Raw genomic sequence first — 24,290 nt, 5'->3', positions numbered from 1 at the left:
AGCTCCCTCCTGCCCTGCTTGTTGCTTCTCTGCAGCCTGCACTATGGCCGAAACATTTAAAAACTAAATCCAAAAGGAAATATACCATTTTATTCAATTAATGAAATAACCTAGAAAAAGTGAAGCATAGCAACTTAAAGTGTATTTCTGGACATGTATTGGTCTATGGTGGGTAGGTCTGCGAAGGCACTTGGCGGACCAACAAGCATGAACAGATCAATTCTTCTAGCATATTCTTCTAATATAAATACTAAAAGACATGCATCGAGGCAGTGTTGAAAGTACAGAACTGTCTTCTGGAAAAGCTTCAGCACCTTTGCTGTGTCACAAACCTGTTCTGAAGGAAACAGATATGGAAACTTGGGAACGTACATGGTTGTCTTCAGGGTTGCGGGTTGCTCAAATCCAGCAAGATACTGCATCCCAAACTTCCCATTTGTGCTTATTTTGGGGTAAAAGGACCTGCTGGTCAGATTGTCGTGCCATTAAAAACCGATCCCTTCTTCTTCCAATAAAATCAAGCACTTGAATCAGAAAACTACACTTGAAATTTGCTTGCGTAAGCAAGAATTAAGAGGAATGGCCTTAAGGTTCACAGGACTATTTCTTCTAGCATCAATACTTCTCACTTTAAAAAAAAAATACAGTAGTAAAGACCTGAGGTATAAGTTCAAAACCACATAATCTTTTGCAGGACGGAAGGTTGCTTCGTTGGCCTCGGTGAAGGGCTTCCCCCTTCCTTGTATGCAGCGGTAGTTTTCTGGGTCTGAGGTCCTTTTAGGTGTGAAGTTGTCATTGCTATTTCCTTGCTGCGGAGAGAAATTGATCTCTTTAGCTTGTTTGCTATCTAACAGGCAAGATAAAGGGGTTGGGCTTTCTTGTGTGTTACCTCCAGGGCAGTAGGGATAAACTGCTGTGATTCCATAGAGATGTGATCGGTGCTCCGGAAGATACTCATCCGTGAAGGAGCCGGTTTCTTTATTGACAGCAATCACACCATCACTGCGGATAGAGGAAAAAGAGCTGTGTGTGGACACCACCTACGTGCAGTTAAGGACAGAGGCAGCTACAAAGAGAGGGCTGAACACCTGCAGAACAAATCAAAAGACACGTGCTCCACCACTTGTGTGCGCAGCTCACTCAGCACGCTGGTGACGCAGAGTCACAGAGCCAGCCTTCCAAGGAGAGATTATCTCCCCGAGAGCCTCATCCAAGTGCGGCCAGCACTGAAGTGTTTGTTATAATCTGCTGAGATGTGACTGGAGCTTGAGAGCTTCCAGCTGGAGTGGGAATAGAGGCGAGGTCCTGATGACCCCGATGCCTTTGGTGGTGGGGAGAGGGAACAACTGAGGACAGCATCTTTTCTTTCACTTCTTCTGGATTCAAAACCCCGGGCCAAGTTCTAGTTAGAAGAAACAGCCACCCTATTTCTTTCCCTCCCGGGAAGATGGAGTTGTTTCTAAACACTTGTTTGTTCTGTGCAGAAAGGAAGCTTTACAAGCAGCTGCTGCCCAGCGTAGCATTGCAGAGGGCTAAGACCAGGATTCTGGTGAGGTTTCAGGCCCAGGGCAGCACTTGTTTTCCCCTTCTGCAGTGGGTTTTCTCCTCTTACCGTCTCCAGTCGGTGTGGTAGAAGTGACTGGCGTAACTAATGATGCTGAAGGGGTAGTTGAGGTTGTTGTGTATGATGCGCCTGCCTGCTCCGTCAGGGAACGTGCACTCCAGCTTCTTCGTTCCTTGTCAAAAGCAAGAAGGTTACCAGGCCACGCAGACAAATAAACACTCGCTGTATCCATTAATTTTGCAGCAGTTTCTCAGCCCAAGGATGCAGAAGCTGCAAATCCCCCCCCAACCCAGTCACACTTAAAAGTCTTTTGGACCAGCACAGCGGAAGGGGATGGAGTGGAGTGGAGGTACCAACGAGTAAAGACTGAGCTGATTTTCCCACTTAGTGGAGTCATCTGGTCCATCCTCAGTGCAGTTACCTGCATCTGCCCAACACAGCAGCTTGGAGAAGGGGTCGAAGGTCAGGCCGTTGGGCAGCCCAATGTCCTTGTTCACCAACACCCTCCTGTTGGCTCCGCTGACAGTGGAGGTTTCGATTTTCGGTGCTTCTCGATTCCAATCCGTCCAGTAAAGGTTGCTGGGGAGATAATTATATAGCGAGCAAACAGGACACGCAACAGCAAGGACAGGAAGGAGAACACTGGCTTTCTCTACAGCACTGGTTCTTATCAGGAGGGAGGTCTGGTTTTTCCCTTCTGCCGCCTGGAATGGATCTTTATTTGAGCTGAAAAATCACTAAAAGAAAACCAGAATGATGTCAAACTTGTTTACGACCCAAACTGTAGCTTCTAGACGAGGGTGAGCCTTAGGAGTAGCACGTTCTGTATTGCAGCAGCACCCTAGGGGCACAGCTTGTGTTTTCAAACGCTCTGTTTCAAAGCTTTTAAAACTAATGCCGGCACTGAAACAGCAGGTTTAGCCAAACCCTGAATTATTAAATGAAAGGAGTGAGAGGGGAACGGAGCCAGTCCTTCCTGCAGGGTGTGCACTGGAGGAGAGCTGCTCCCACGGTCAGCATGGGGTCTTGATACTGGAAGGAGTAATAAGCTGCCCCGGTTGTAACCTCAAGCATTTCCCCTAAACGTGGCTCCTATTGCAAGGTCAGCAAATGCCATCCTAAAAGAGTCTTGCAGAACCTCCAGACATGGGGTCTCACCCGCGGACAGGGTCCACTGTGATGGCCCGAGGGTTGACAAGGTCGGTGTCGAAGAGCACCCGTCGCTCCGAGCCGTCCAGCTGCGCTCGCTCGATCTTATCCAGGCCGCTGTCAGTCCAGAACATGGCTCTGCGTAGGTGGTCCACTGCCAGCCCCTCGGGGCTGATGAGCCCTGCAGGAGGGGAGAGGTGGTCGGCAATGGGGACGTGTGGATCCTGGTCCACTGCCGTCCCCAAAGCCTGAGTCCCAGTGGGGACAATCGGGGACGGACCCAGCAGAGCTGGCCTGGGGCAGGCAGTGTGCACACACCTGAGCTGATAATGGTCTCTGGCTCAGCGCCCGGCTCCAGGCTTGCTCGGCTGATGGTTCGTCCGGCCACATCAGTCCAATAGATTGCCTTCTCCCGGCAGTCGTAATCAATCCCTACCACGATGGAGCCCTAGGTTGCAAGAGACATGGTGAGATCCTGCCTGGACCACCACTGGGTGTTCCTCAGTGGGTACCCTCATCCCACCAGCCAGCATTTGGCGCATGCTGCAAGGTGCAGCGATGGGGACTGATGCTCAGATCCCTTTTCCTTAGCAAAATCCTTCTTTGGGCTCCCGCTGTGAGCCTCCCGCTGACCCCTGCAGCAGGGCTCCAAGGCAGCCTCTGCAGGCGCACACCCACATCCAGCTGGGACTGAAACCCTTGGACTCAAGGAGGGATTTCTGCAACAGCGAGGGCAGCCCAAGGATCACCAACAGCACAGGGGAGGGCTTTTGGCAAGCTGAGTATTGCTTCCCAGCGTGCAGGGGAGTTTCTCTCCATCAGGCTGGCCAGGCTGGAATGGACGCATTCCCAGAGGAGTCAGAGGAAGGAAAAAAGCGAATTCTTGGAGAGTTCTGCTACTTGGCCACCAACCCACACTGTGACCTCCTCCAGCAGCCCCAAATCCCCTTTCCAACCCCATTCCCAGCGATACTTTACATGCAGGGAGAGCAGGGTCTTGGCCGCCTCCTTCTGCAGCCGCGTGCCGTTGAGTGGCAGGTAGCCGATCTGCTGGCCCTGGGCATAGAGCAGGAAGGTCCCTGCGGCTGGTGGGGACACGTCGGGACGTGGTGAGGGCTGGATGCTGGGTGGTGCGACGCTGGGGAGACCTGGGCACAACATGGAGGGGAACAAGGAGAGAGATGGCTCCAAGTGCACCAGGGCAGATGGCACTCAGGGCGTGGGGTCCCACAGCTCTTACACGGTGGGGGGCTGCCAGGCTCCGAGCGTGTGCCTTGGATCTCCCTGCCGCTCTCATCCACACACCAGCAGTACCCGCTGTCCCCATGGCACTGCAGTGGGGTGAAGTGGCCCCGTGCATCACACTGTGGCACGTACTGGTCACCGCGGGGGCTGCCACCGTAGTGTTCCAGCAGGCTCTGCCGCCAGCGCTCACACAAGGTTGGGGGACGCTCTGAGGGCTCTGGCACGGGAATGGTGACTGTCACCCACCTGCCCACGTACAGGGGCTTCGCTGGAGCTGCTGCTCCTTGCCGGGTGCTCCAGTGACGAGGCTGGGATGCTTTGGGGAGGACCCACCTGGGTTCCCGCAGCGTGGCGGCGTGCTGCCTGGCGCTGTCCTGGTGCCGGCGATCTCCTGCCCTGAGGAGTCCACGCACCAGCAGTGCCCGGTGCTGCTGTGGCACTGCAGGGGCCGATAGTTGCCCTGCTCATCGCACTGTGGCACGTGGCCATTGCCCACAGGTGAGGGGCCCGGTGGCACTGCCCGTGGGTACAGCCGCTCGTGCTCACATGGTGTCAGCTGCTGGGAGGAACCTGCTGGCAGAGAAACACCTCCAGCACACAGGAGGGCAGCTTGGAGCTGGGTACCTTGTGCTGCTATAACCCCATGGGCCAGAGAGTCCTAATAACTCAGGAGATGCCCAGCCATTTGGCAGCACCTGTAAAGGGTCCCCTCCATTTGCCCTGTCCCACTCTGCTGGTGGTCAAGGCCATGATAGCAGCAGGGACTCAGCCCCAACTCAGCCCCCTCTGTCCCACAGCAGAACCTGACAGGCTTTGCCCCAGCACCTACATGCCTGCCGATCCCATAGAGATGCCAATGAAATGCTGTTCCCAATTCTCATTTCCTCTACTGATCCCAGAGAGATGCCAACAAAACAACAAAGGATCATCTTCACCAATTGCATAGAGATGCCAAGAAATGCTGAAGGGTCCAATCCCCATTTCCTCTACGAATCCCTTGGAGATGCCAATAGAATGCCAAAGGACTCAAACCCCATCCCCTCCATCAGTCCAATAGAGACGCCAACAAAACGTTGTAAGATGCAACCTGCATCCCCGCTGCTGATCCCATAGAGATGCCAATGAAATGCCAAAGGACACAGCATTTCATTTCATGGCACTTTGTTGGTGCCAACAGAATGACAAAGGACCTGATCCCCACACCCTCTGTTGATCCCATAGAAATACCAAAGGACCCGATTCCCATCCCCACGATCAACTCCATAGAAATGCCAAAGGACCCGATCCCCACCCCCTCAGTTGATCCTATAGAGATGCTGAAGGACCTGACCCCTCATCCGCACGTGCTGAGCTCAGCAAGGCAGCACCCACCTGGGTTCCCGCAGCGCGGTGGTGTGCTGCCCGCTGCCGTCCTGGTGCCAGCAATCTCCTGCCCCGAGGAGTCCACGCACCAGCAGTGCCCACTGCCACTGTGGCACTGCAGGGGCCGGTAGCTGCCCTGCTCATCACACTGCGGCACGTGTCCCGGTGTCCGTGGGTACAGCTGCTCGTGCTCACACGGCGTCAACCGCTGCGTGCTGCTTTGTGCTGCCGGCAAATCCAAAGCACCAGCAGTGAGAATGGGGACTCCATGCTGAGGCACGGGGATACGCGCTGCAGCACTTACCATGTGCGCACTGAAAGCCATCGCCTTCGTAGCCGGGCTGGCACTGGCAAGAGAATGAGCCTGGCGTGTTGTAGCAGATGGCAGCAGGGTGACACAGGTTTAGGGTGCACTCATCCACATCTGTGCAAGGCAGGACACGGTCAGATGGGGCAGGACAAACAGCATCTCCCCTCCACACCGGCCATCCTGCCCGTACCAGAGCAGACGCGGCCGTCGCCGGCGTACCCAGGCAGGCACTCGCAGGCAGGCTGACCCCCGGCGCGGGGCAGGCAGCGCGCCCGGTCCCTCGGAGCACAGGGGTGCCTCCCAGCCTCACAGGGGTCAGCTGCAGGGGTCAGCACTGTGGGGACACAAAGATGGATGGGGAGAGCCCCGTGGGGTGCTGGGGTTGGTGACGTGGTGCCCCACATGGTGAGGCTGGCACTTACACACACAGCCGTGCCCATCTGCAGCCGGCTGGTAGCCGCTGTGGCACTCGCACCGGTAGCTGCCCAGCACGTTCAGGCAGACGGAGAAGGGGCCGCACTGGCTGAGGCCTTCCTCACACTCATCCACATCTGCAGGAAGGAGAGACACTGGGCACCCGGTGGTGGTGGGGCACCCAACACAGCCCCCAGTTTTGGTGCTTTGGGGTCTGGGTGCTTTGGCCATCCTGCCCCAGATTGCTCATCCCATGGCTGCCCCTTCCTCCATCCCAGCTTTCACGGTCACCTCAAGCCCTCCTCTACCTCTAGGACTCCCCATACCTGCTGCCTCAGTTTCCCTTGTGACTCACCAGCAGCTCTTCTGAGCAGCACCCCAAATGAAGGGGGTGCATCGAGCCCCCTGCACACACACAGCCCCCCTCACCTTGGCATCCCCGTCCATCCCCACGGTACCCGGCTGCACACTCGCATGTGTACCCCAGCCCCGTGCCAGGCTGGCAGCGCGCCGTCTCCTCGCACGCATGTGTGCCATCATGGCAGGGGTTCACCAGAGGCACCTCAGCATCACCTGAGTGGCAAAAAGGGTCATGAGCACGGGAACAGTGCTGAGATAAAATGAACTCTACCCAACACAGGTATCTCCCATGCTCACCATGTGAGGAGCTGATGCGACTGGTGAGGGCGTAGCGCAGGACCTGCTCGTGGCCATCATAGAGGGCAAAGGCACGTGCCACGCTCAGCTGCTGGACGGTGGGCAGGCGGCTGCGGGCGTGTGGGCAGCCCGTCACCGTGATGTTCTGGTGCAGGCGGTAGGACAGGGTCTGGTTGGTGGAACCCGAGGTGAGGACGTAGTTGTGGTGAGCAGAGGACGTCACGGCTGCAAAGGGAACACCAGAAAATGGGCTTCAGCACTGGAGGCTGTCTTAGATGTTGGAAACTGTGATGGGGATGGGGTGTTTTAAGTCATAGAATCACAGATTGACATGGAGACAGGGAATGGGTTGGGTTGGTTGGGTAGGGTTGAGTTGGATTGGGTAAGGCTGGGTAGGGCTGAGTAGGGTTGGGTTGGATTGGGTAGGGCTGGGTTGGACTGGGTTGGATTGGTAGGGCTGGGTTGGATTGGGTTGGAAGGGATCTTAGAGCCACTTCCAACTCTCTGGAACATCCACAACTTTGTGGGGGCTGATCCAAATAGGGCACATATAGACAGCATAAGAGAAATCAAAGACAGGGCCAAAAATAATGGGATACACAGAGCACGGCTCTTACCTGAGCTGGTGTAGTGGTAGAGCTCCTTGTAGGGAGCAATGTGGACACTGGTGTTCTCTGGGACAAAAGGCACCTGGCCCTCAATGTGGGTCCTCAAGCTTAAGTAATTGTCTGCCCCCAGCTCTTCGGCGGTCTGAGTGATGCGCACCTGCTCTTCCCCAGGGTAGAAAGTAACCTCCAGGTACTGGGTGAACTCAGCACCTAGGCAGGAAAGGGGAATGCACAGGATTTGGCTGTAATGCTTCAGGGAGCACAACCCCAAACCTGTTACACCCAGCAGAGCCTGTGACACACAGTGAGCTGAACCCAAGAGCTGTACCCATCAGAGCAATGGGCAAAAACTCATCCCCTACACCACAGACCACATAGACCATCTCTGCTCACCAGTAATGCTGAAGCCGTTCTCAGAGCCGGGCTCCTCAAGGGCAAAGAGCCACCCAAAGAGCCCTCCGAGGGGCAGCAGGGGCAGCAGGGCGCGGGCAGCAGGCATGGGCACCCCGCTGATGGCTGTGTAGGCTCTGCCATCGCTGCCCACGATGTAGGCGTGCAGGTCGACGTCCTGGAAGCGGACGGGCGTCCGACCCACCACCAGGCTGCCACTCACCTTCCCGTTCAGTCGGTGCACGGCCCCTGGATGGAGACACAGAACAGCCCTGGCATCGGCCACACAACCCCGTGCCCCACTCCCCTTCCACGTTGCCCACCCCACGTACCTTCGGGCAGGCACTGCCGCCCATTGCCGTAGTAGGCAGCCCGGCAGTGGCAGCAGAGCCCGGTGGCATAGTCGGTGCAGAAGGCGTGTGGGGAGCAGCGCCCGTGGTGCTGGGCACACGTCTCCCTGCTGCCCGCGCTGTAGGTGAACACTGGGGAGAAGCAGGGAGTGGGTTGGGGCTCACTGCCTGCAGGCGCCATGCCACAGCTCCTGGGCACCCAGTTTGGGCTCAGGGAGCTCGTGAGGTGCCAGCAGTGCCAACCTGGGAAGAGGTGAGCTTACAACAAAGAGGCCCTGCTCACCGTTGGTGTTAAAGTGCACGTCCTCCTCCACTCCTACTCCGTGCTGCCCGGAGCTGTAGGACACGGGGTGGCCTTGTGCAGCGTCCCCAATGGAGTGCAGCCTGGGGCTCCATTCCTGCCCCAGTGGGGAAGCAGGCAGCCCCGAGGGGACGATGCTGAGCAGCGCAGGGTGCGGATGTGGTGACGTTGTCCTCGAGACTGGTTGGGCCAAAAGCTCAGTGTGCACCGAGGTGTCATCAGAGCCATGGGGTGCGGGACTCAGCGCTGCACCGGGGCCATCCCCTGGTTCCACATTCTCCAGGGTGCTCACGTGAAAAACCCACACTCCAGGCACCCCCACGTTGCTCTCCCTGCACAGACACACGCATCGTAACTGGAGGGGATGTGGGCACACCAAAGGTCCCCAAGCCCTTATTCCAAGGAATGGGGCTGCTCCCTGTCCCCCAGCCCCACTCACTGCTCGAGCCGCTGCAGTTCCTGCTGGCTGCTGGCCACGCTGTATGAGTGCCCCTCTCGCTTCCCATCATCACCATCCCCACGGCTGAAGCCCACCCTGGCTGGCAGCTCCAGCTGCACATTGTAGGACTCCTTGGGCCGCGTGCCCAGGAACTGGAGGCCACCCTCAGGGTAGAGGAAGATGGCATAGGTGTCCTCCTCATTGTAGGCTAGAATGGCTTGGAAGGTGTTGAGCTGCCAGGAGGATGGAGAGATCATACAATCATAGCATCATTAAGGCTGGAAGAGACCACCAAGAATATTGAGTCCGACCATCAACCCATCCCCACCATGACCACTAACCATGTCCCCAGTGTCAATCAGAGCATCCTGAATGCCCTGCACCCTCCAAAAGAGGGAGTTGGGGATGTGACAGCACTCCAAACATGCATGTAAACAGGAGAACTGCTCTTCCAAAAAGCCCTTTGTTGCCTTGCAGACACGTCCCAGGAGAGGCCCCTTGGAGCTGCCATGCAGTGGGGTGACAGCCCACTGGCTGCGCCCCAGGCACCTGCAAGCCCCCTTGCTCCCATCCCCATCTCTCCATCCTGCCCAACTCCAGCAGTCCCCTCCACCTTCCCACCAGCACCACAGGAAACCCCACAGCTGCACTCCTATGGGAGAACAAATGTCACTTGGTTTCCTCTGGAAAAAACACACACGTGCTCCTGCCTTCCCTATGGTTGTGCTACAGGCATGTGCTATAGGCTTGGGGCCGTGCCAGCCTTGAATGAGGCAGAGGGGCCGTGGGGGCGAGCACAACCCTAACTAGCCAGTGGAGAATCCAGGACTGCAGTGCAGGGCACACACACAGCAGCAGGGGCACAAAGAGCCCCGTTGTCAGCTCACACTCGGGCATTCAGACCCCGCAGAGGCAGCCAAAAGGCTGGGGGTGAGACCCCCCCGGGGCGGATTCCTTCCCCACGCATTATGGGGGGGTGACGCATCGGCCCTGGGGACAGCCATGAGCTGGCATTGAACGACACAGAGAGAGAAGCAGCAAATCCTTGATGCCAGCTCAGCCCCCAGCCCCAGTGTGAGCTGGAGGGTGGCACAGAACGGGGAGTAAAAAGCGGCTTTGGGGCCATCCCCAGCCGTTTTTGCTAAGGGTGCAGATTATGCACCAAGTGAATTTTGGTGCTCCTAAAGCAAAGTTTCCATCGAGCCGCTCCACTCCCTGATCCAACTGCTTGGAAAGGAAGAAAACAATTAGGCAAAGAAAATGCGGCTGCGCTGCTGCCGTCCGCAGGGTCGCTGCGAGGCCTCCGATGGCATTTCTTCAGCTGCTTTCCCAAGTTTTAAATAAGAGGAAAAAATGTGCTCTGCTTCCTTCCAAACCCCGCTGGCTTCCTCGCCTGCGTGCAGCTCTCCCTGTTCCGCTGCTGAAGGGCCCCGGTGTGGGGACGGGCTGCTGGTGGCACAGCGTCACCATCACCGTCACCGTGTGGGTCGTTGGCTCCCACCCCACATTTCTGGAGGGAGCTCCAGCACAGAAAGGCAGCGCTGTGGATCTGCCCACGCAGGAGCCTTATCAGCACCGGGGTGGGGAATGCAACACCACTCCCCAAAGCATCGCCGCGCCAACAGACAAACCCAAGGCTACAAGCGAGCGAAGAGGACGAGCTCTGCCTCCCCACGTTGGGTGCTGCACCAGGGAACCCATCCCAGCCGACCACTGAAGGTCCCTTCAACTCATTGCTGCCATTTCCACAATTCTATGACCCCACAACCCTACAGCGCTACGATTCTGTGCCTGTGTGGTTCTATGGCTCCGTGAGCCTGACCCAACACTGGGCATCCAACCACACCTTTCCAGGGGGTTCCCCGTGGGCTCCCACGTCCTCCCAGGTGGCAATGAAGACATTGCTGGGTACGAAGGTGCCGGCGGCATAGGGAAAGGCAGCGTGCACGTATCCTGCTGCCCACTCCAGCACGGTTGGAGCGTGGTCCTGCCTGTAGTAGATGTCCCCTCTGCCCCCAGAGGTGTCGAGGTCGGCCAGGAAGGGAGCGATGACGGGGAAATCTGTCGGGAAGTCGTCGTCCACGTATTGGGTTTCACCTGGGAAATCTTGGCTGGAGATGACCCCGTTGGTGCCCACCTGTGAGGAGAGCAGCACAGGGGGTTGGGGAGCTGGGGAGGGGACACCACCCTCCTGCTGTCACCTCTATCCCATGTGTCAGCCTGAGCAGCACGGCGCTGACAGCCCCGAGGCCGCGTGGCCCCAAACAAAGACCTCTCAGGCTGCTCCAAGGCCAGAGCCAGCTGCTGGCAGGGAACAGCTGCAGGGGAAAGGGGAAAAGGGCTCCTTGTTCCCTGCAGGAGGAGGGTTGGGTAGGATGCAGGGAGGGGAAAGGCCTGGAGGATGGATGGGGACGAGACGCATGGGGTGGGTAGGGGATGAAAAGAATGAGAGGAGTGTAGGAATGTGCGGGTGCAGAAAGGACACGTGTAGGGGTGCTGGGGAGAAGAGGGAATGGGGAACGTGGGTGTTAAGGGCTGGGGAGAAAAGGGGGTGGTGGTCGGATGGATGGAGGGAGGGACAGAAAGAGAGGGAAGAAGAGAGATGGAAGGAGGGGGACAGAAGGATGGAAGTACCGAGGAAGTGACAGAAGAGTGAAGGAACGGAGGGAGGCATGGAGGGACGGAGCGACGGACTGATGGAAGGAAGAGAGATGGAAGGACGGAAGGACAGAGAGGAACGGAAGGAGGGCCGGAGGGCGCGCACTCACGAAGAGGCGGCGGGCAGCGCGGCCGTAGAGGCGCATCGGGGGCCGCAGGACCACTCCGGGAGAGCTCTCGTCGTCTCCGTGCCGCAGCCGACCGTCGCCGTGAGCCGCCCCGTAGGGCAACAGCTCCGCTCGGGGCAGCGCCGCGGCCGCCACCGCCGCCACCGCGGCCGCCACCAGCGCGGCCACCACCGCCCGCATCCCGCGCAGCGCAACGGAGCAGAGCGGACCCCGACGGGACGGACCGGAGCCGGCGGGGCGGGACGGGGCGGGGCGGGCTCAAACCGCGGCCGCGCTTCCATTGGGTCCTCCGAGCTTGGGGCCAACCAATGGGGGCTTACCCCAAAATCCGGCCTGGGGTTTTGCGCCCCCCACCCCCCCCCTCCAGGCTTCCCTTCTCCTTCCCTTCCCGCATCCCCATCCCCCCCTCCGGGCCGGGTACCGCGAGGCCGCCCCCGGAGCCGGGATTGCCGCCAGTTGGGGCCGGGCCGGGCAGGGGGGGCCCCGGTCTCTCTCTTCCCTCCGCTCCCCGCAGCCGGGCAGAAACATGACTCCGTGTCCCCAGGAGAGCGGCAGGGAGGGGGGGGGAAGGAAAAGCTGGAAGTGCACAAACAAATGTCGCGCATCGCCCTGGAGCGATTCCCTGGCCCGAGTCCAACGCAGCGCCGCATCTGTCCCGAAAGGCGTGAGGGGACGGCACGGAACCGGGAGGGCACATAACGGGGAGGGGGAACCCGGCGGCACATCCGTGACATTCCCGACGGGAAATCCCCGGTGGGGGAGCAGCGGGATGCCCTCCGCTCGTCCCACGGTACGGGTGGGACCGTTTCATAGTGGCTCGCCATCCCCGAAGGTCGTAGTCAGAACCGGCGTCCCGCATCCAACTCGCAGCCATTGGGATGAGCAGATCCCAGAGCTTTGGGGTGACATTGGGCTGCATCCCGAACTGCTGCCGGCAACCCGGAGGGGAACGCCTCTCCTTGGCCCTGGAAAACCATTAAGGCGGCGAGCAGGGCCAGCTGGATGTGCTCCACAGCCTTCCAGCAGCTCCCGGTGCCAAGGAGAGGGCTTCTCCCCAAGCTCCCGCGCACCCCAGGATACCCAAGGAACACCCAGAGGGGCAGCGGACCCCCAGCCCTTCCCCTCCCTCCACCCCAAACCCTGCAGTGGGGTCGAATTCAGCCTCATCCCCCCAAGACCCACAGGGGCTGGTTTGCAGCTGGTGTCCACAGCTGTTTCACGTTTGGCTACTAATGTGTTTTTAAGGAGAAAATTGACTTAGGACCTCAGTCTTATGTTCTCTAACACCACGATGGAGCCACAAGCATTTTCTGAGATGGATGGGAACAGGCAAGAGGAACATTTGGGCGCAGCTGGCAGTTCTGCTCTCTGAAAGTCCACTTTTGTTTGTATGATGCACGTTTCACAGAGGGAAATGCCATCAGCTGCAGCTGGCACCAGGAGGTTCCCACCTGTGCCTCTGTTCTCCAGCCAGGGATGTCCTTTGCCAAGGGGCCTGTGGCCCTCAGTGCTCCTCTGTTGGAGCAGGGGGTTGACAGGCTTCTCCCGTAGTCCTTAGGATGCTCAAAGGGGCTTTTCTTCCCCCCCCCCCCCCTTGGTAAAACCAGCACTATGTGGTTGGGAGTACCTATGGATAACAAAGAGGCAGCTGGAAACAGCTGGAGCTGTGCCCCCATCCTGAGAGGGGAGCTCCAGTGTGAGGGTGTTCCTCCCTGCCTCACTGGGGGTGGGATGGAGTTGGGGACAGGATAAGAGGGGTGGGAACAGAGGTGGGGATGGGATCGGAGGAATGGGAATGAAGTGGGGATGAGGATGGGAAGGGGATGGGATAGAGTTTGGAACAGGATAAAAGAGATGGGGACGGAGACAGGGATGGGGATGGAGTTGAGGGTGGAAAATGAGGGTTGGGAATAAGATTGTGGATGAGGATGGAGATAAGCTGCGGACAGGGATGGAGATGATCTGCTCGAACTCGTATCACATTGTAGGGGAGGAGAGGCTCATGGTGACCCATCCCTGTAATTGCTTCCATGTGGCTGAGCCCTTGGCAGGGGGTTAGAGCTTCCCATAGCCTGGGCATAAAAAAAAGAAACAAGCGGCTGCTGCCTTGTGCAGAACCAGATGTGCTGAGGCTGGAGGATGCTCTGCAGGAAGGGGCTGGGTCCCACCACATCCACCCAGCCTCCCTCTGCCCGACCAGCACTGCCTGGGGACTGAGGAAGGGGAAGGGGAAGGGCTGGGGAAGGCCGGGCTGGGGGCTGTGGGGCAGGAAATCCCAGCAACCTCCAATCGAGGCCGCGGAGTGTGTGGAGGGGAGGGAGCGACAGGAAATGCTCAGCTCTCCTGGGGAACACAGCTCTGTCCCTGCAGCCACAGCGATGCCACTGGTATGGGATGAGCCAGGATCTGGGTGGCAGAACCCTCAGAGCATCTTTCCTCCAGGCCACGCCATGAGTCCTGCTTTGCCACAACCAGCCATCGGGATGCCCATTTTTGGGAGTAGCTCTTGTTGATTTGGGTCTTGCTGCTTAGAATTGTGCTCATCTCCTGATTCAGCGCCTCCTCCGTGCTCCTGTGCTGCCAGGAGCCCCAGTAACACAGAAGACCCCCAGCAGCACCAGGATCCCTACCAGTACCAGCTCCTCCAGCAGCACAAAGGACCCCCAGCAGCACCAGGACAACCTTGCCCCCACCCACAGCCCACTGCTGTCTATCTGCATGATGGATGTTTCCACCCACATCTCCAGTTGTTCCCCTTTGCAGGGTGAAGCCCATGTGCCCCATCTGAAATATCTCATCCCCAGGCACTGAGGGACAGCTTGTCCTGGGAGCACACAGTGAGCACACCAGGTTTTAGAATGTATTTTAAGACACAAAGATGGATAAAAGCTTTTTAATTTTCATTTCTTATTTACACCTCTTGGGCCCTCCCTCCCTCCCTCCCCCTCTCACCCCCTCCCCCCCCCCCCCCCCTCCCTCCCTCCCTCCCTCCCTCCCTCCCTTCCCTTCCTTCCTTCCTTCCTTCCTTCCTTCCTTCCTTCCTTCCTTCCTTCCTTCCTTCCTTCCTTCCTTCCTTCCTTCCTTCCTTCCTTCCTTCCTTCCTTCCTTCCTTCCTTCCTTCCTTCCTTCCTTCCTTCCTTCCTTCCTTCCTTCCTTCCTTCTTCCTTCCTTCCTTCCTTCCTTCCTTCCTTCCTTCCTTCCTTCCTTCCTTCCTTCCTTCCTTCCTTCCTTCCTTCCTTCCTTCCTTCCTTCCTTCCTTCCTTCCTTCCTTCCTTCCTTCCTTCCTTCCTTCCTTCCTTCCTTCCTTCCTTCCTTCCTTCCTTCCTTCCTTCCTTCCTTCCTACACTGATGTGAGGCTGCAGCTGTTGGATGAGCACCACAAGGTTATCCCCAGCCCTTATTTGGTCCCCTGTCCTTCAGATACCCTACCAGAGGGGTTCCAGGTGCTGGCAGAGCTGTCTGGATGGGTTTGCACTCAAGATCAGTGTGTGCAGCTTTTGGGGACATCAGCAGGTCGGTGTGGCCGTTGCCCTGGGTGTGTACTGCACTGCAGTGAGAAATGCTGCCTGTTTTTATCCACCCTGGACCCCCTCCTGCAGATTTGGGATCCTATTCCAGGGCATTCAGGCCCCAAACCGTGCAGAATGGGGCTGCACACACCCTGGGAGGTGCTCCATCAGCACGGAGCCCCAATGGCCCCAAAACCCGTCCCCAAACCACCAACCCATCCCATCACCTCCTTGGGACTCTGACCCCTCGCGCTCCGGGTGAGCGGCCCCACAATCCACCCCGCTCCGAGCAGTGAAGCGGCTTCCTGCCTTTGTCTCCCTCTCTCCGAGCAAATCTGCCTTTAGCCACGTTTTCCTGCCTGCGGTGCCACCGCGTTGTCCCCGAGCTGCTGTCCTCGAGTGCTGGCAGGGCTCAGCGCAGCCCCTGCCCTGAGTGGGGATGCAGGGAACGGAGTCCTGGTTTGGGGACACAGAAGTGGATCCGAGCGGGTGCGGGAGGTGCAGGGTGGTATCGGAGTGATGTGATGTGGGTCAGCAGTGCCTGGGGCCGGAGGGGAGGGGGGGGGAGGGCAGAAATGGGCTGGGGGGGATATGGGCTGGGGTGGAGAGGGAGGGTGAAATGAGAGAGGAAAAGAAAAAGAGGCTAAACTGAAATAAAAGGGGGAAAAAGGAAAAGGAGAGGGGGGGTGGGAGGAGAGGAGAGGAGAGGAGAGGAGAGGAGAGGAGAGGAGAGGAGAGGAGAGGAGAGGAGAGGAGAGGAGAGGAGAGGAGAGGAGAGGAGAGGAGAGGAGAGGGAAAGGGAAAGAAAGGAAAAGGAAAAGGAAAATAATAATAATAATAATAAAAGGGAATAAGAAAAAAGAGGAAAATGGGAGAAAATAGAAAATAAAAAGAAGAAAAACGGATAGAAGGGGAAAGGAAAAACCCAACAAAGCAGAGGAAGAAGAGCCGCGCCCCGCGGGGCGGTGTCGGTGCTGTGTCCGAACCCTCGCGGTGCTGCTGCCCTCTGCTGCCCGCGCACGGACACACGGACACGGGGACACACGGCCACAGGGACACACGGACACGGGGACACATCCACACACTCGGTGTCCCCGACCCCAAGCAGCCATCGGAGCTCCCCCCGCCCGGTTCACCCATGGCTCAGAGAGCATCAGCGCGGTCACCGAACCATGGGGACACGGGCACCCGAGGCGCACGGGGACACCCGCATGGCTGGGAATTGGGATAAGGGGCAGAGGGACCCCCTGGAGCCGCTCCCAGTTTGCACCGTGGGCTCTGGGACGACGCTCGGAGCTTCACCGCAGCGAGGTGAGCTCACCATGAGCAGCATTCCTGCCCCAAACAGAGTATGCGGGGAGCAGAGGGCTGCGTGACAACCCCGGCTATGAGGCAGCTGCGGGGATGCTTCGTGCTCGCCCCATCCCGGCAGTGTTTGCTCAATGTGAGCATCCATCGTGCTGCCAACACAGCTGCTCGCCGCCCAGCCGCTGCCAGAACCCTCCCGGGCAGATGGGCTCTGATTTGGGATCTTTGGAGACCAAGAAAACAATCCCGAAGTGGGAGGACGAGAAATCGCCGACGGGGAGAAGTGGGAGGCGGATGCCCGGGGCTCCCTTTGGGACAGGCAGTGGGGTCGATGTGAGCCTTGGAACCAACCCCGACATTCCTCCCGGATGCTCGGAGTTTTTCCAGTTCATTTGGCTCGGGGCTTTTGCGGCGTGCCGCCGTTTTCTTCCGCTTTGGGTTGTTTTCATCCCTTTTTTTTTTCCCCCTCCGTTTCTCCACCAGGAATGCAGGACCGCATCGGAAGCGTGACGAAGAGCAGAGCTTCGTCATCGGCGGTGATGGGACTTTCTCAAAACTGTTCCCTCCCAACCCTCCCCCCACAAACAGCTGCTGTCAGAACGAATGCACCCAGAGAGCTAAAACAGAGCTAAAACAGAGCTAAAACAGAGCTAAAACAGAGCTAAAACAGAGCTAAAACAGAGCTAAAACAGAGCATCTGGCTGCGTGCTGCCCTTGGAGAGGGAAACGGAGTGAGTCTGAGGTTGTGATCATGGGGTGGGATGGGATAGGAGGGGAGGGGATGGATGAGATGGGAAGGAGGCAACAGGATTCCCAAAATCACCTCTCCATCCCGGATGGAGGCGGTCCCCATCGCTGTCCCACCTCTTGTGCCGTGTCCCCGTGTCCTTTAGGGTGGTGCCTGCTCTGAGAAGCGCTGTGTTACATCGAGGTTTCTCTTCCTCCTCTCTCCCCAAGTGAAAAATTTGTGCTGACTTTGGCTCTGTCCATCCGGTGAGGAACTTCTCAGCAGTGACTGGGTGACACTTGGCCCACCCGAGGGTTGTGTTGCTCCTGGTGATGTGCCTGTCAACAGAAGGGATGGCCCAGAATGGTGCTGGGCTGATGCCACCATCCCATAGCCAAGCCAAACACTGACACATGTCCATCTGCGAGAGCTGAGCATTCCAAGCCTGGAGGACCAGGAGGGAGGGCTGCCACCATAAATCAGAGTCCCACGCTGTATTCCTTCACAAGCCATGCTCTGCAATCTGGATCCTCTGTTCTCTGGATCCTCCGCTCTCCATCCCACAGGGGCTGATGGCTGAAGGCAGGTCTCAGTCTGATGAGGAACGCACCTCCACTCAATGTCAGCACGCTGTGCTCACTCTGGCTCCCCACCTCTCCCAGCCCCACTGTCAGAGAGATGCTTTCCTGTGCTGCACCACAGCGGGGGCTGAGAGCAGACGGTGCAGTTTGGTGCTTATTCACCACCACATGCACCGCGTGCTGCTGTGGCTGGGAAGCGCTGCTCTGCTCGGAAGAGGTGCTGTGGGGTTTCCGCCCTATGGGGTGGCTGGCTGTGTGCTGCTGAAGAGGTTGGAGTGCCAACATGCGGTCTGAGCAGCGGTACCACCCCATGGCAGCGTGTGGGAAGGTGTGGGAAGGGGTGATGGGGTGAGGGCAGGAGCTGTGCTTACCCCAGCAGAATGACTGCGCTCAGCACCAGCCCTACACCCACAACTTCCCATACTGCCCATAACCACCCCCGGGACCCAGCCGTGACCCATAATGCCCAAGGGACTCAGCTCATGACTTCCACCCCATTACTCCCCCAGGAGCTCAGCCCCACATTCCTTACCCGTAACCTCCCAAGGACTCTGCTCTCCTCTGTTTTACAACCCCTCGGGACTCAGCTCTGACACCACTACCTACAAACCCCTTCCTAGGACTCCTCCTGTCCTCCACCCCATCAATCATCCCAGAACTAAGTCACCCTCACCTGTAATCCCCCAGGAACACAACCTCTGTCCTCTACCCCATAAGCCTCCCAGGAGCTCAGCCCCAGCTCTCTGTCCATAACTGCAGCAGGGCTCAGCTCTTACCCTCTACCCCCCCACAAACCCCCCCGGACTCATCTTTGCCCCCTTTCCAACACCCCCCTCCCTCCCCCCCGCAGGATGCAGCCCATGTCCTTAATCCCATAACCCCTCCAGGTGCTCAGCTCTGGCCCCCTCACCCGATAAGCCCCGGGACTCATCTCTACCCCCCTTACCTACAACCCTTAGGACTCACGTCCTGCTTCCACCCCGCACCCATAAGCGCTCAGCCCTCCGTTCTCCCCAGCGGCAGGACTCGGCGATCCTCACGGCCCCCCCTCAGCTCAGGATCGTACACCACAGCTCCCGTCCCCACCCTCACCCCCGTCCCCCGTTTCCCCCCCCCTCCCCGGCCGGGTTCAGGCAGTGCCCGCCCCGCTCCCCGTCCCCTCCCGCCGCTCCTCCCGGGGCGTTCCGCGCGGCGGTGCCGCACAGCGGGCGGATGGCGGCCGATGGGTACCGCTGCCGGGAGAGCCGCTTCATCGCCAGCGGGCAGTCGGTGGTGCCCAGCTCGGCTCTGTTCGCCGCCGGCCTGCTGGGCAACGTGCTGGCTTTACTCCTCTTGGGGCAGCACCGACGGCGCTCCCGCTCCGCCGCCGGCCGCGCTCCGCGGGTCTCCGCCTTCTACGTGCTGGTGAGCGGGCTGGCGGTCACGGACCTGCTGGGCAAGTGCCTGCTCAGCCCCATCGTGCTGGCCGCCTACGCCTACAACCGCAGCCTGAGCGAGCTGGGAGCGGGCGGCCGCGGGGAAAGCGAGCCGGGAGCGCTGTGCCAACTCTTCGCCTTCCTGATGGCGTTCTTCGGGCTGGCCCCCACCCTGCTGCTGCTGGCCATGGCCACCGAGTGCTGGCTGTCGCTGGGCCACCCGTACTTCTACCGGCGGCACGTCACCCGGCGCCGGGGAGCGATGCTGTGCGCGCTGGGCGCCGCTCTGTGCGCTCTGTTCTGCGCTCTGCCGCTGCTCGGCTTCGGCGCTCCCATGCAGTACTGCCCCGGGACGTGGTGCTTCATCCGCATGGCGGGCGGCGGGCCGAGCCAGCTCGGCTTCCCCGTGCTGTACGCCAGCGTGCTGGGCGTGCTGGTGTTGGCCATCGCGGCTTGCAACGTGTGCAGCATGCGGCAGCTGTACGGCATGGCCCGCAGGCAGCCCCGGCGCGGAGCGCAGCCCCCCGGCCCGGCCGCGCCGCGCATGGAGGAGCTCGACCACCTGGTGCTGCTGGGGCTCATGACCGCTCTCTTCACCATCTGCTCGCTGCCGCTCATCGTAAGTACGCTGCGTAGCCCTCTCCCCTCCCCCCCACCTCCCCGACCACCCCTGCTGCATCACGTCCCGGAGCTGCTGTGTCCCCCCGACGTGAAACTTCGCTCGCCCCGTTTGGGTTCACCCGCCTCCCCCCCCCCCCCAGGTTGTCCCCCTGGCTTGGCGCAGCCCCGTCCCCACTTGCTGCAGGGGGTCACATTGTGTCCCCGCTCTTTGGCATAGCTCGGTGTCTTGGTGTGTGTAAGGGGGGGGGGAGGAGGGGTTCTTGCCACTGCTTTGCCCCCCAGCACCGCAATGCACACCTCAGGGTGTCAGGGGGGTTTCTTGCTTTAGTGCCTCCCCACTCCACTGTCAGCCTGTCCCAGAGGGCTGGGTTATTGCTTTATCCCCTTGGAATAATTGGGTTATTGCTTTATCCGCTTGGAATAACCCCCCATACCATCACTCTGTCCCATTGGTGCCAAGAGTGGGGGGGGGGGGAGGGCTCAGCTCATTGCTTTAATCCCTTTTAATGACCCCCGCATAATCCTCACCCCATCCCGGAGCTGTCAGAAGGAGTCAGGTCCTTGTTTTAACCCTCTTGGAACGACCCCCCCTGTTCCACCATCCCATCCTAGAGGGTCAGGTTATTGTGTAGCCCCCCTCTGAAGACCCCCAGCACCACCTCGTGTCTGATCCATTAGTTCAGTGCTTTAACTCCTATGGAGTAAAACCCCATCACCTCATCCCTTCCACCCCTCCAATCCCCGAGGTGCCAAGTGGGGATCAAGTCATAACTTTCACCACTTTGGAATAACCCCCCCATAACCACCGCCTCGTTTTGGAGGAGGAGGTCAGGTTATCCCATTGCCACCCCCTCCCTGGGCAGTCCAGTCACTGCTTTAGCCCCTTTTTAACAACCCCCCCCATCACCCTCAATCCTATCCCAGACACGCTGGGGAGGTCACCTCATTGCTTTCACCCCTTGAAATACCTCCCCCTGTTTTGTCCGTCCCCAGGGGTCACTGTGTCAGTCCCATTGATGACCACCCACTGCCCCCCAACCCACCCCATCCTTGAGGTGCTGGGTCCCTTCCAACCACACCTGGGGAAAGCACTCCCCGGATATTTCCCTTGGTTCTTTTATGGGGTTATGGGTGTCCCGCAGGAGGATGGGCCAGCGTGTCCCCAAGATGTCCCCAGGATGTCCTTGGCATGTCCCCAAGTTATTCCTGAGCTGCCCCCAAGGTGTCCATCGGGTGTCCCTGAGCCGTGGCCGAGTTGTGCCCGAGCTGTCCCTCGGATATCCCCAAGCTGTGCTCAGATCGTCCACTGGGTGTCCCCAGAGCGTCCCCACGCCATTCCCAGGGTGTCCCCAAGTTGTCCCCAAACTCTTCTGGGGGTGTCCTCAAACTATCCCCGGGGTGTTCTCAGATTGTCCCTGAACTGTCCCCAGTCTGTCCCCAAATCCCAGGACGGTTTCTATGCTGCTGCATCTCTCCTGTTTGCTTTACTTTCCCCAGATCCGTGCCTACGTGGGGGCGTTCGCCGCCGACTTCAACGAGGACGCCGACCTCAGCGCTCTGCGCTTCCTCTCCGTCAACTCCATCGTGGACCCGTGGGTCTTCATCATCTTCCGCACCTCCGTCTTCCGCCTCTTCGTGCGCCGCCTGTGCCGCCGCCTGGGCTCCCGCCGAGCCACGCTGAAGAGCACGGGGCCGGGGGGGGACGGGCAGTTCTGTCCCCTGGGATGGCGTGAGCCGGGCACCCCGCAGCTCGTCTTTCCCTGAGCGCAGTGCTGGAGGATCTGGGGGAGCCAGGAGCGAGCCGTCGGCCTCGGGACTCACGGGTGACAGAGCCCGAATGGAGACGGAGAGCGGGCAGCGGTGTGCCCCGACCCCGGGATAGGAACCCTGGGGGGTGCCTGGAGAACTGTGAACGCTGCCCCGCAGCAGCGCTTAGTGAGGTGTGAGCAGCACCCGGCGCTGGGGAAGCTCGTAGGGGGTCGTTGGTACGTGGCTTTGTGGTGGCGCTGTGCCGTGGGGCAATGCCACGGGGACGTGCCGGGAGGAGGGACGTGCGCCACCCCGTGCAGAATAAAGGTGGTTCAGAGCCCGGCGCCATCACCTCGTGCCTATGGGTTACCCCTGGGAGCTGCCCTAGGCTGTCCCTGCATTATCCTCAAGCTCTACCAGGGTGTCCCCAGGATGTATCCAGGGTGTCCCCAGTTGTCCCCAGGCTGTACCCGGAGTGTTTCTAAGACGTCCCCGAGATGCCCCTGAGATGCCTCCGAGCTGTCCCTGAGCCGTACACAAGCTGTCCCCAGGATGTCCCCAAGCTGTACCCAGGGTATCCCCGGGCTGTCCCCGAGCTGTCCCCGTGGGGACAATGCCGAGCTCAGGGCTCGAGGTCCCCCCAGCACTGATGCTGTGTTTGTGCCCATCTCACGGCAATGATTTTAATCCAGAATTCATGATTAGCCCGTTAATAAGAGCAGCTATGGAGAGAAAAAGCAGAGCCTGGGATGGATCACCCGGTGCTGCAGCGTGCAAGCAAAGCATCCTCATAGTGAGAGCCCCATTTCCTCCCTGGGTGCTGCCTGCAGTGACAAGTTTAGGACAAAACATGAGGGCAGCCACCATCCCCATCCACACGGCGTCCTTGGAGCAGACGGGGCCGTCCTTCTTCCTGTGTTTATCCAGCCCGGTAAGGTGCAGCCGTGCCCCGCCAGCTCCGCGCGGTGTTTACTTTCGTCGTCAAACCAATATTGCATTTGGAAGAAGAAACCCGTGTGAACACAACACGGTGCTGCTGGAGGTGACCTGTGGCAGCGCTGCCGTGGTCACCGTGTCCCCGCTGCCCCCCATCCATCCCCACCAGCCGCTCTGCCCCACAGCTGAGCCTGTTCCATCTCTCCCAGCTCACGCCATCCAGGAGCGGCGCTGCCGAAGCTCATTTCCCAGCAGTGTGTTCTGTCCGTGTCCCGTTCCATTGCCCGGGAGCATTTTTCAGCCGCTCCCCACGTGCCTGGACGGGCTGCAGCGCGCAATGCTCGGCCCCAGAGTTTCTGTGGGATTCCTGCAGTGCTCCGACAAGCCCGGGGCTCTCCTCCAAGTGGGACAGCCCTGCGAGGCTGCTCCCAGGGAAAGCCACGCCAGCAGCTGTGGGGAAGACATGTGCTCCTTGTTATCCTGGGGATAAACATGGAAGAGGGAGGAGGAAAACAAACGCTTCCCAAGAAATGGCCGTACCAAGAGGCCGTTCGGCTGTGGAGCTCAGGAAAAACAAACCAACAAACCCAGCGATTTTCCTGGGATTGCAATAATATCCCATCAGAGGCAACTGCCGGTTGAGAAGCCCGAAGCCCACGTGGGTATTTAAGGCTCCATTAACGCCAGGAAAATGGGCTCCAGGAGTGCCCAAGCTGCGGTACGGAGCGGCGGGGGGGGGGTTGGGAGCTGCCCCCCATGGGAGCGCTGCTGCTCGTAATGCTTTGCCCCGTGGGTTGGCACCGCTCGCCCAGCATTTACCGTCTGATCTGTTGAGGTCTGTGCAGAGCTGAATTGGACTCAATGATCCTTATGGGTCTGCTGGGGAACCGAACCAAGCCACGTCGGAAGTGAAGGTGCTGTCATAAACCGCAGCTTACCCAGCACTGGAGTTTGCCTTCAGCATATTTCCTTGACGAAGTTCCTGTTACCAAAGGCAAAGGGAACTTGAAACACACAGCAATGAAGATGTGTGTGGCAGACAGCGACATGCCCATGGGAAGCTCATCAGCACCACCGCATATCGTTGGGTTTTGGGGACCAAGGGGCACTGGGGTGACCACTGGGGTATGGATGAGGGGTGTGCCTCATCCCTGCTTGGGCTGGATCCATGGTTGGAGGTTCCAAGAACCGCAGGAACATAGGATCAGAGTTGGTTGGTTGGGTTGCAAGGGACCTCACAGCCCCCCCAGCCCCACCTCTGCCGTGGGCTGGGTGCTCTCCACCAGATCAGGATGCCCAGGGCTCCATCCAGCCTGGCTCCATCCAACCCAACCCGAGCCATCATTGAATGGGTTGAGTTGGAAGGGACCTCAAAATCTTCTGTTTCCATCCCAAGGTGAGGAGAGGTTGAGCACATGGGATCCCTCCAGCAGTGCCCAGCCCAATCCCGGCTTTCTTTTTCTCTCAGAACTTGTGTGGGCTTTGGTGCCTGCAACACCCACACGGTTTTGGGCTCTGGGGTCCCATCTCCAACAGCTGGGGATCCCCCACAGACTGTCCCACACCTCGGGCTGGCACTGGGGCTCGGTGTCTGCCTGGGGCTCCTAAATCAGCACTGGTACTCAGCACTTGGGCACATGGTGAGCCGAGGGCTCCCAGATCATCCCTTGGGGCTCACGGTGCATTGGGACTCCTGCAGTGTCACCACAACTGGGGCTCACCATGAGCCCGAGGCTCCCAGATTGGCACCAGGATGTACCGTGCACCAAGGTTCCTACATCAGCATCAGTGTACGCTGTGCCTTGAGGCTCCAAGATCCACGCTGAGTGGCGTCATGGCTCCCAAATAAGCACCGTGTTGTGGCTCCCA

General features: G+C 59.2%; 2 protein-coding genes across 3 annotated transcripts; one reads left to right on the top strand and one right to left on the bottom strand.

The window, feature by feature from the left end:
• Positions 1 to 11,803, bottom strand: NID2 (nidogen 2). 2 transcript variants are annotated; one of them, XM_072338460.1, is made up of 22 exons: positions 11,558 to 11,803; positions 10,636 to 10,926; positions 8,790 to 9,022; positions 8,333 to 8,682; positions 8,032 to 8,181; positions 7,703 to 7,948; positions 7,319 to 7,519; positions 6,702 to 6,926; positions 6,474 to 6,617; positions 6,053 to 6,181; positions 5,821 to 5,964; positions 5,625 to 5,744; positions 5,330 to 5,545; positions 4,292 to 4,528; positions 3,954 to 4,175; positions 3,692 to 3,861; positions 3,032 to 3,161; positions 2,723 to 2,894; positions 1,986 to 2,143; positions 1,613 to 1,736; positions 890 to 1,002; positions 1 to 809 (listed from the first exon to the last, which is right to left on the bottom strand). In XM_072338460.1, exons 1-22 carry the CDS (start codon positions 11,753 to 11,755, stop codon positions 799 to 801), a joined length of 3,984 nt encoding a protein of 1,327 aa, XP_072194561.1. In that variant the 5' UTR covers positions 11,756 to 11,803; the 3' UTR covers positions 1 to 798. The 2 variants fall into 2 exon arrangements, with proteins under 2 accessions (XP_072194561.1, XP_072194562.1); XM_072338461.1 differs by lacking the exon at positions 4,292 to 4,528.
• Positions 11,804 to 18,912: 7,109 nt separating this feature from the next.
• On the top strand, positions 18,913 to 21,806 carry LOC140253132 (prostaglandin D2 receptor-like). The gene is made up of 2 exons (XM_072338545.1): positions 18,913 to 19,734; positions 21,234 to 21,806. The coding sequence occupies exons 1-2, from the start codon at positions 18,913 to 18,915 to the stop codon at positions 21,498 to 21,500; spliced, it is 1,089 nt and encodes a 362-aa protein (XP_072194646.1). The 3' UTR covers positions 21,501 to 21,806.
• The last annotated feature ends 2,484 nt before the right edge of the window (positions 21,807 to 24,290 follow it).

The sequence above is a fragment of the Excalfactoria chinensis genome, chromosome 5, assembly GCF_039878825.1.
Source record: "Excalfactoria chinensis isolate bCotChi1 chromosome 5, bCotChi1.hap2, whole genome shotgun sequence".
Classification (NCBI taxonomy): Eukaryota; Metazoa; Chordata; class Aves; order Galliformes; family Phasianidae; genus Excalfactoria; species Excalfactoria chinensis.
Note: the sequence above shows the minus strand (reverse complement) of the source record. Positions and strands in the feature narration are given on the sequence as shown.

Coding starts and splice junctions, on each gene's coding strand:
- NID2 (XM_072338460.1), bottom strand. CDS start 11,755: ATGCGGGCGGTGGTGGCCGCGCTGGTGGCGGCCGCGGTGGCGGCGGTG. Junction 6,618..6,701: donor TCGCATCAGCTCCTCACATG/GTGAGCATGGGA, acceptor TTTGCCACTCAG/GTGATGCTGAGGTGCCTCTG. Junction 5,965..6,052: donor AGATGGGCACGGCTGTGTGT/GTAAGTGCCAGC, acceptor GTGTCCCCACAG/TGCTGACCCCTGCAGCTGAC.
- LOC140253132 (XM_072338545.1), top strand. CDS start 18,913: ATGGCGGCCGATGGGTACCGCTGCCGGGAGAGCCGCTTCATCGCCAGC. Junction 19,735..21,233: donor TCTGCTCGCTGCCGCTCATC/GTAAGTACGCTG, acceptor TACTTTCCCCAG/ATCCGTGCCTACGTGGGGGC.